The sequence below is a fragment of the Quercus robur genome, chromosome 2, assembly GCF_932294415.1.
Source record: "Quercus robur chromosome 2, dhQueRobu3.1, whole genome shotgun sequence".
NCBI classification, from domain to species: domain Eukaryota; kingdom Viridiplantae; phylum Streptophyta; class Magnoliopsida; order Fagales; family Fagaceae; genus Quercus; species Quercus robur.
The window spans coordinates 69,854,686-69,866,116 of record NC_065535.1 but is presented as its reverse complement, the minus strand read 5'-3'; the positions used below and the strand labels follow the sequence as shown (position 1 = coordinate 69,866,116).

Sequence of the window (11,431 nt, the reverse complement as noted above, 5' to 3'; positions counted from 1 at the left end):
TTTATTCTAATTACAAGTGAACTAGAAACTAGAAAAAATTTGCTTAGGTTAATATAATTTTATAAAATAAAAAATAAAAATTCATACCATCACAACATGAAAAAAATAAAAACCCTTATAGCTTCACCAAAACAAAAAATTTACCCCATAAAAAAAAAAAAAAAAAAAAAAACACAAAAAATTTATGTTTTTGGTAGGATCTCATATGATCCTACAATTTTATACGATCCTACCTTTTTTACAATCCTAGTGCGATCTTAAACATTTTGATGAAGTGGGATCGTAAAATCATGCGATCCTACGATCCAGATCGTGATTTTAACAATCATGCTTGGACTTCTATGCTTGCGTACAAATATCACTCTCCAAAAGTCTTGAAATGTGTGCCCTAATATTACTTTTATACCTTGGCTTGAAAATGACAAAACCATAGGCATGCGGCTGAAAAAACATAATTGAAAAATTGTTTTTGCATGAATCTCGATGTATCTTTTTAATGCGTGAATTCTGACTTGTCTTCAACCGGAAACCTTGACTTGACCATTTGTGTATAATAAACCTAACCCATAATTTATTAAGGCCAAAATTGCTTACAATTGTTTGAGAAATATTTAGTAATCTACTACTTTTTCGAAACTCAAATTTGACTCATAACTCGAATTTATGAAAATCGAGTTCTTTAAAATCCTTCCACAATGGTATCTGCTGACCTGAAATTAAAAATATAAAATTTCATGTATAATTTGAGTTTTATAAACTCGAGTAATCATTAGTCGCAAAATATGTAACTCACTTGCATGAAGGAGGAAAACTTGTGTCTCTGCATATGGAAGAAAGACTTGCATCTGTTCCTATTCTGTTTATATACATACAAATGCCCATGTCATTTGTGTCTCATACGAGTACCATGTATTGTGATGTAATATTATTGTCTTGTCACCAACCATGCTTTTGTCAAAAACTTGTGTTAGTTGGTTATTGTAGTTTTGACTTCTGATACCTGATGGTGTGTTGGCGTGTGAGGAGAGAAAGAGAGAAGTTGGTGTTTTACTTTTCAAAGATATATAATTTAATAGTTTTTTCCTACGTTTGACTATCTGACCTATTTAGCCCAAAAAAAAGACCATCTGACCTTGTCCTATAAATAAGAGTAATAAGATGATGAATTTCACAAGGTATTCAAAACATAATCATGAAGATCCCTACCAGATAGAATTGCTTTTCCATTCTTGTTCTTCATTATTCTTTCTAAAAGTAATTTCTTAGCCAAGGCACAAAACACGACAATCTCAGTTAACGTGGGTGTGATTCTTGACTTCGATACATGGACTGGGAAGATGGGTCTGAGTTGCATCAACATGGCCCTTGCAGACTTCTATGCCTCCAATAGTTACTACAAAACTAGGCTACTTCTTAGCTCCAGAGACTCCAAAAGTGATGTTGTTGAAGCAGCTGCTGCTGGTAAATCTCCCTCCCTCTTATTCATCCCCATCTGCAGACTGTAGACTGTAGGTAAGATCTCATGTTAGATAGCTTTAGTTTTTTTTTTTTTTTTTTTTTTTTCATTCACTCTTTACGGTAAGATCTCGTATCTGTTAACTGTGAAGTAGCAGGAAGGAGAAACCCAGAGAGAGTATGTAAAATGATTCAACAAAGCAGTACTAAAAATTGACGAAGCAGATGATCAGGTGATAATGACGACCTTCCAAGTAGGGTTGAACAATCTAGACCTCATTTTCTCTCTAGGGAAGACTCCTCCAACTTCAATGATGAACTTGTTGCTCAAGGCACAAAAATACATGAATGGGGAAGATGCACTGACTGTAGAGGGATTGACGGGTAAGCGGAAGAAGGAATAAAGCAATGAGTCCCAAGGCAAGAAGAGGGATCGCAAGGATAATCTCACAGATGCCAAGGCCAACAAAAGTGCTCTAGAAACGTCGTCAAAGAAAAAGCTGAATTTCACTCCTTTGCTGAAGCCCGTAGAAAAAATCCTTATGCAGATAAAGGATGACCCTGCACTGAAATGACCCAAACCTTTGAGCTCGTCCTCAAAACGGAGAGATACAAAAAAGTATTGTCGTTTCCATAAGGACTGATGAGTCAGAAATTTATGGTTGTCACTACGCGAAGATCGTCATTTACCCAGAGAATACGTCACACATTTATTACGATCATTGATGACGAAACATAACGGACGGAGCAACGGTCACAAAACGAGCTGTGAACTTCAGAAAAAGATTCTGTAACGCATTAGCCGTTGAGCATAAATACAGTGATTCATTGCCCATTGATTAGGCATTGAACTATAAAAGAGAAAACACCAGAAACCCAAGGTACGACCAATCACACACACAAATACTTGACGAAATCACTTTCCATTCTTTTCCTCTCAAGAATCGGAGGTGGTTTGGCTGACGCCACACTGGAGTGTTACTCTTCCACCCAGTTTATTTTGCAGGTTCTCCATCTACAGAGACGACCTCATTCACAACATCGTTCATCCGCTACGACAAGAGCTCAACTGTTGATTTTCTACATCATCAAGGACCATGGTCATTACATTGATGAATGCCGAGATTTGAAAGAACAGATAGAGGAGTTGATCCAAAGGGGAAAACTTCAAAAGTTTGTAAAGAAATATTATCAGGCCTGCCAATGGACAGAAGAGAAGTCTATTAACAACCATGAGGAAGAAGATCGGGACAATTCCAAGTAGATCGTGGGAGGAATAAGGACGATCACTGGAGGACCGGTTGTTGGGGGATCGTACAAGTCCCTAAGAAAGGCAGTCCAAAGGCAAGTAAACAGTGTTCATATCAAACAGCCAATATCAAAACATCATCAAACCAGGAATGACGGCATAGTTTTTTCCGAACAAGATATGAAGGGAATCAAGCAGCCACACGATGACCCGCTCGTCATTATGCTAACCATTGAAGGGTACAACACCCGAAGAGTGTTGGTGGATAACGGAAGCTCGGTAGATGTAATGTAAATGACGACATTCCAATCGATGAAGTTGGATCCAAAACGCCTCAAACCCTTCGGATCCCTATTGGTCAGTTTTAGTGGAGACCGTGTTTATCCCAAGGGTATCATTTCATTGCAAATTATAGCAGGGATATACCTCGCTAAAGTAACAAGGATAGTAGATTTTCTAATCGTCGATTGCCCTTCGTTTTATAATGTGATTCTTGGACAACCAACCCTTAACCGCCTTAAGGCTGCAACTTCCACATATTGCTTGAAAGTAAAATTCCCAACCCCTTACGGAATTGGAGAAATGTGTGGAGACCAACTCTTAGCCAGGAAATGTTACCAAGCAGTCTTGGCATCCAGAGAAAATCACACTTCGATGGTCGAGGAGGAACCACCCAAGCCCATGGAGGAAGTGGAAAACATAGAGCTGGTGGAAGAAGACCTATCCAAGACTACCAATGTAAGGAAGGAGCTACAAAAGGCCTTAAAAGACAAGCTAGTAAAGTTCTTGAAAAAAAACCTAGACGTCTTTGCATGGAGTCATGAAGATATGCCGAGGATTAAAGAAAAAGTAATAGAGCACAGTCTTAATGTTGAACTAACAAAGAAATCCGTTCAACAGAAGAGACGAGTATTCGCCCTAGAATGGAACAAAGCAGTTATGGAAGAGGTGAAAAAGCTCTTAGTCATTGGATTTATTCGAGAGGTTTATTACCCCGAGTGGCTTGCCAATGTTGTCATGGTAAAAAAGTCCAATAGAAAGTGGAGAATGTGTGTGGACTTTACCCACTTAAATAATGCGTGCCCCAAAGATAGTTTTCCCCTTCCCAGAATCGACCAGCTCGTTGATTCGACAGTTGGTCATGAATTACTAACCTTCATGGATGCTTTTTCAGGTTATAACTAGATCCTAATGAAGAAGGAAGATTATGAGAAAACTGTGTTCATCACTAGCCAAGGCCTATATTGCTATAAAGTCATGCCGTTCGAACTAAAGAATGTAGGTGCCACATACTAGAGATTGGTGAACCAAATGTTCAGCAAGCAAATACGCAAGAATATAGAGGTCTATGTAGACAATATACTCGTAAAAAGTAAGGAAGCCAAAACCCACTTGGAAGACCTCTAAGAGATGTTTGATACCTTGAGAAGGTATAGAATGAAGCTCAACCTTGCGAAGTGTGTTTTCGGGATCTCATCAGGAAAATTCCTAGGCTTTATGGTATCTCAGTGAGGGATTGAGGAAAATCCATAAAAGGTCAGAGTCATACTTGACATGACTTCCCCAAAGACAGTCATGGAGGTCCAAAGGTTGACAGGGCGAGTGGCAGCATTAAGCAGGTTTGTCTCGAAGGCCACTAATAAGTGTCTTCCTTTCTTTAAAACTCTTAAACAGGCCTTCCGTCGGATGGACGAATGTGAGGAAACATTTCAGAGCCTCAAGGAGTATCTAGCCAAGCCTCCATTGCTGAGCTCGTCTATAGAAGGAGAATAGTTGTTTTTGAATCTAGCTATGTCTCAAACAGCTGTCAGTTCGGCATTGACTCATAAAGAATCCAAGGTACAACGACCTGTGTACTACACAAGTCAGACTTTTCAGGGAGTCGAAGCAAAGTACCTGCGAATAGAGAAGATGGCCTTCTCGTTAATCGTGGCTTCAAGGAAGCTTCGTCCATACTTCCAAGCTCATACCATCATAGTAATGATGGACCAACCAATCCAGAAAGCAATGAGCAAGCCAAATGCTACAGGGCGCATGATCCAATGGGCCATCGAGCTAAGCCAGTTTGATATTGAGTACAGGCCAATGACAGCAATCCAAGCTCAAGCTTTGGCAAATTTTATTGCAGAATTTACTCTTCCAGACTCATATTAGGAAGCAGAATGTTGGATGATCTGCACAGATGGCTCGTCTGTTATAGGTCTCGGAGGCATCGGTATCATTGTGACATCACCTGAAAAAGATACCCTTAAGTATGGAGTTTAACTCCAATTTTCAGCAACGAACAATGAAGTAGAGTATGAAGTAGTCCTTGCTAGTCGAGAATTGCAAAAGCCTTAGGAATCAAAATTTTGAAATTGAGGACTGATTAAAAGCTACTTGTTGGGCAAATGACCAACGAATATGAAGCAAAGGAAGAGAGAATGAAGAAGTACCTCAAGCTAACAACTCAACTTATTAACGAATTTGATGATGTTAAGCTCGAGCAAATCCCAAAGAAGGATAAATCAGCTGCTAACGAGGTAGCTAGACTGGCTTTAACTGAAGATGCCTCAGCAATGACAGAGTTGCTCGTGGAAGTCTAGACAAGCCCTAGTATCAATGGGTTGCAGACCCTCTTAGTCCAACAACCTAGTACTTGGATGGACTCGATCCTTTCTTACATCAAGGACAGTCAACTCCCATTCGATCCGTCAGAAGCAAAAAAGGTTAGAGTCAGGGTAGCTAGATTTATAGTCATGAATGGTGAACTTTACAAAGAGGATTTTCACTACCATACTTGAAATGCCTGATTCCTGAGGAAGCAACGTATGTGTTGCGAAAAATCCATGAAGGCGTATGTGGAAACCATTCAGGACCTCGTTCCTTGGTGGGGAAGACGATTAAGGCAAACTACTTTTGGCCAACTACACAGAAAGACGCGATTGAACTTGTCAAAAAATGTGATAAGTGTCAACGGTTCGGGAATGTGCAACATATACTTGGGGAATAACTGACGAGCATCTCCTCACCTTGGCCGTTCTCCACATGAGGAATCGATATCGCTGGTCCACTCCCTCAGGTGATAGGCCAAAAACGTATTGACCTCTTGTGATTAATTAATTGATTAATTAGCCAAGTTTATTAATTAATCAAATTAACATGCAAACGCGTGGTAGCACAAACAAATCACTAATAAACTAAGTATGTAGTGGAAAAATAAATTGACACGATGATTTGTTTACGAATTGGGAAAACCTACACAGCAAAAACCCCACCGGGTGATTTTAAGGTCACCACTCCCAAGAATCTACTATTATCACAACAAGCGGTTACTAGTAAAGGAATCTCAGTACCTTATACCAACCTACAGTTGAACCCTTACCCCAATACCCAATTGGACTTGTTCTGTAGTGACAATATCTCCTTGTAATGCACAGCTCCCAATACGTGACTAACCAATTGTGCGGATCCCAGTACGCAACTTCAATCACCAACTAGAGAAGGTTATTGGCTGCAAAGTTCTTCAGTTCATCCAAACGATGAAGATCGAGAAGCTCCTTGGTTACAAAACCCTACGGTGCACAAACACAGCAGCTTCTTCACAAGAAAGATGAACTAGGGCAAATTCTGTCTCCGGTCATAATTTGCTTAAACAAACTTTGCTCAACACTTGTGCAACTTGTGTCACCTTTGACGGCCCTTAAAATAATCCTTTTATATATCTAGGGTTGTGAGAAAATAAAGCCTAAACATACAATTATGGATTGGATGAAAAACTGAATTTCATAAACCTCGACAGATGCCCTATCTGTCGAGTTGCTGTCGAGCCACGGGCTTGAATAGCTCTACAGGTCTCGATAGATTGCTAGCTGTCGAGTTTTAATGAACATAACTTTTCACACTTGAATCTTGGACAGACTTGCATGCCTTCAACACTTAAACTTGAAACAAGGTTTCTTAAAGTATTAAACACATCCTAAATCTACCCAATTACAAGTAAAGTATGTTTTGTCAAATGATTAGCCAATTACATAAAATAGTGACATATGTTCCTAACAAGTGAATCTCATATGTCCTAACATCAAGGGAAGAAGCAGGTGAAGTTCCTACTCATTGCCATTAATTACTTCACAAAATGGGTCAAAGCAAAACCATTAGCAGTAATCACAGAAGGAAAAATACAGAGCTTCGTCTGGAAGAACATTGTCTGCAGATTTGGAATCCCAAGGACGATCATCTCTTATAGTGGTCGACAATTTTGATAGGCCAAGAATGTATTGACCCCTTTGGTAAATTAATCAATTAATTAACCAAGTGAATTAATTAGATTCAATTAAATGCAATAAGCGTGTTTGCACAAACAGATCACTAACTAAGTTAAATGCAGTAGAAAATAAATTTGACACAGGTGATTTTTTTATGAATGGAGAAAACCTTCAAGGCAAAACCCCACCAGGTGAATTTAAGGTCACCACTCTCGAGAATCCACTATTATCAAGACAAGTGGTTACAAGTAAAGGAATCTCAGTACCTTATACCAACCTACAATTGAACCTTTACCCCAATATACAATTGGACTTGTAATGTAGTGACAATCTCTCCTTTCAATGCAAGACTCCCAATAGGTGACTAACTAATCGATGCACGGATCCAAGTACATGACTAACACACCAACTTGAGAAGGAGATTGGCTGCAAAGTTCTTTAGTTCATCCACACAATGAAGATCAAGAAGCTCCTTGGTCACAAAACTCTATAGCGTACAAACGCAGCAACTTTTTCAAGAGAAAGATGAGCTAGGGAAAATTGTCTCCAGTCACAATATGCTTGCAACAACAAGTGCAAAAACCTTATGACGGCCCTTAAAATAATCCTTTTATATATCTAGGTTTGTGAGAAAAGAAAACCTAAACACATAGTGTCACGACCCAAATCCATGGAACAGGAATTTCGAAGCATGACTAACTTGTTGAATTAATATCACTCAATAAACATGATTAATTTAAACATAATTCAAAACTCCAAATAAACAATGCTATTGATAAATCTCTTACAAAAGTCCAAACTCCTCAAATTTAGAATAATCTCCAAAATACAATGCAATCTAAAGCGAAATAAAAAGAAATAACTAATAATCTCTTAAGACTTCAAGTATTATTGACTTCGCCTAAAACTCCCACGCTCTACCTTGCACCTTATTAAGCAATCCAAAGGTTCTGTTTCCCCCAACTAAACTTTAATCTGAAAATTGTAATTGATGGGGTGAGCCACACATCCAGTAAGCAATTATACAGAATACACAACGGAATAGAGTCAAGCCAGGCACGAGTTTGATTTCACAATTTCACTCAAAATATTCGATATAGTTTTTCCAAACATATAAAAACCCACTAAACACATGTATATAATCAAATCTTAAAGTTATTCGAAAACACATACAGATAATTGATCAGAGCACAGTGTCACATATACACATCACATATTCTCACATACAATCCTGTGAGCGGATACCAACATCTAACCCCTGTTGGTGAGGGATCAACACATATTCTCACATACAATCCTGTGAGCGGATTTACACACAAATCTGATATATCTGATCAATTCTAAAAACACTTATTTTGAGTCACATATCATGAAGCAAAGTTTATACAAAATAAAATAATTTACTTGATATTAACAATTTATTTTCAAATACAGAGGCATATCAAAGATCACAATATTGAATAGAATATAAATCAAAGGATGCTTAACTCTCTTAGGGAATGAATATGAACTGAAGAGTTTATATAAATATATTACAATTCTTGAGTAAATCTGAAAATTCAATTTGCTAAAAGAAACATTTTAAATATCATTTGGAGAATAGGAATATGACTTTAAAATCACTTGGTTTTAACAAATTTAAAGAACAAGAACCTTTTTAGAAAGCTTACATTGAAACTCAATTATTTACGGAAAAATAGTTTAGTTTAGGAATCATCTTTTAAATGAGATTCGGACATTCAAAACATTAATTAAAATTCGAAATTTCTCTTTTAATGATATAAAAATGCTTTCAATAAACTTTAGGAAACTTTAACTTAAAAATATGACTTTTGAAAAACCTTGACATCTAAGAACCTAAATGACAAAACTTGTGCATATTTTGCATAATTACTTACCTCTCTTGCTAATATATCCGAACACAGCCGAGCACTTTTAGTCTTCTGTAAGCTCTAAACAGAAAATTACTTTAATCAATAAGCATGAAAATTCATTATCATGAACTACTTCCTAAAAAAAAACACTATAATCCTCCATAACCTTCTCTTTTTCCTAGAGTCACAATATAGGCAGAATTATTTCCCATACACAGAAACATCTAATCCGAATATACCTATTAGTTATTCTATAACAATCGACCAATATATCAAATATCATATTAAACCAACTACACGACTTCATGTTATTATTGAACACTACCTTCTCTTTAGGGTCAAACCTAAACTAGTAATATAATCAAAGTATTCAAAGTCTAGTCTAGTCCTTCATACCAAATCTTTCACGCACTAAAGTATAATAACCGAATTAATCAATAATCATGGCAGCGATACACTTGAATAGATATTCTATTCATCTTGAATCACAGGCCAAATACTATATGACAATAGCTCTAATAAAAACTATAGATCTGTCCCTGCCAAGACTAGGAAATGATTACCTGATGAGAGATCAATCTTTGAGCGCTAACTATAGTCTATAGATGACGCCTCCAGCCGTCTATGCTCTTTTTCTTTTTTCTTTTTTCTTTTTTGTTAAAGCGTATAATGAAGTAACCCTAGAGCCTTCCAAGATTTTATAGCTTCTAATTAACCTCAATTTAAGGTATTTTAAACTACTGGCCTATTTAGGTAAGCTAGAATTCCAAGGGACTCCAATAACTGTTAGACTTGTTATCCAAAAAGGTTTTTATTCTCTCAGCCTTTTCCTTAACCGATAAGGAGAATACTGCTTTAATTCCTTAATCTTTCTATAATTGAAACAAAATAAATGAGGACTACACGTTACCTAATTGTGCAGTCTATTGTTTCATCTCTTACTTGGTAGTAATCTTTGTTGGCCGCAAAATTACACCTCACATGTAGCATATCCAAAAACTATGTAAATAATCCTATCATGACACTACATGTTTATCCACATCACTTGTCAAAGCTAAAATAATAATATTAATAATGATGATAAAATCGGGGTATTACACATAGCTTGGACATGTGTGAAAAACAGTTCTGAAAAACTAATTTTTGTAATTCTCAATAGATACAGCTGTCGAGATTATCTATCAAGCTTCACATTTTAAATCTCGATAGATACATCTGTCGAGCTATCTGTTGACCTTTATAACACAGCACTTCTTCACTTGATTCTTGGACAGATTTGCATGGCTTCAATACTTAAACTTTAACTTTTGTTCCTTGAAGTATTAAACACATCCTATCTACCCAATTACAAGTAAAGTGTGTTTTGTTAAAGGATTAGCCAATTCTAAATGACATATGTTCTAAACATGTTCCACATATGTCATAACAAATTTGATAGTCGAAAGTTTAGGGAATTTTGTGCTGAACTAGGGATAAAAATCCACTATTCAGCACCTAGGCACCAACAGGCAAATGGGCAGACAGAGGTAACAAATCATACTTTGCTCAAACTCATCAAAGCACAACTTGAGAGGGCAAAGGATGCATGGCCAGAAGAGTAACCTGGGGTGTTATAGGCCTATCGGACGACTGCAAGAACACCAACAGGAGAAACTCCATTCAAGTTGGCCTTTGACACAGAAGCAGTCATTCCCATTAAAGTAGGAGTATCTAGTCTTAGGTGAGCTTGTTATGACAAAGGTACAGACAATGATGAGCTGAGACTCAACTTGGATTGTTTGCCTGAAGTTAGAGCTGAAGCAACCCTAAGAATGGCTCAGTATTAACAGAAGATGACAAAGTACCACAATTAGAGGGTGAAGCTTAGAAGGTTCAACCCCGACAACATGGTACTACGAAAAGTCTCTCAATCTACTAAAGACCCGATTCAGGGAAAGTTAGGCCCTACTTGGGAAGGTCCATATAGGGTCGTCCATTACTTTAGAAGAGGAAGCTACTACCTGAAGGACCTCGGCAGCAATCCATTGCCACGTCCCTGGAATGTGGAACATCTCAAGAAGTACTATCAATGAGAAGTACTTGGGCCAATAAGCACCGTCTGTAGGAGCACCTCACCTGATGATGAATCAGATAAGTGAGATTTCATTGTTCTTTCCTTTAACTATTTTTTCCCTTCAAGTATTCTGATCAAGTTATTTTCAGTAATTTCCTTGTAATCCCCTCGTAAATGAGGATGCATGAAATAATAAGGCTCTATAAGCCATCACTTTTTCAATAAATTTGACAAAGCTTCAAGGTTAAGTTAAGTTCACAGACGAGAAGGGGATATCCACGACTAAATGAGAAATGTGGTAAAAACTCAAATGACGAGTTTAAATCATAAACATGATAACAACTCAAATAATGAGTTTAAATCATAAGCATGGTAAAAACTCTAAGTAACGAGTATAAATCATAAGTATGCCTTCAATGACAAAAATTTCAAGTTTAGACCATGTATTCCCAAAGAAATACTATGTAATGACCAAGAAAACCTTTAATAACGAAGCCCGATATTAAAACGAGGACTTCGAGGTTTAAGCCATGAACGAAGGCTAAGTAAGTAA

The 11,431-nt window shown here is 37.3% G+C and overlaps 1 protein-coding gene across 1 annotated transcript in view; it reads left to right on the top strand.

The window, feature by feature from the left end:
- Positions 1-1,222: 1,222 nt before the first annotated feature.
- Positions 1,223-11,431, top strand: part of LOC126714782 (glutamate receptor 2.8-like) — a 29,604-nt gene continuing 19,395 nt past the window's right edge. The window contains exon 1 of the mRNA XM_050415087.1: positions 1,223-1,461. Within this exon, the coding sequence (XP_050271044.1) occupies positions 1,338-1,461 (124 nt within the window). The 5' untranslated portion in view covers positions 1,223-1,337. The remainder of the gene's footprint in view (positions 1,462-11,431) is intronic.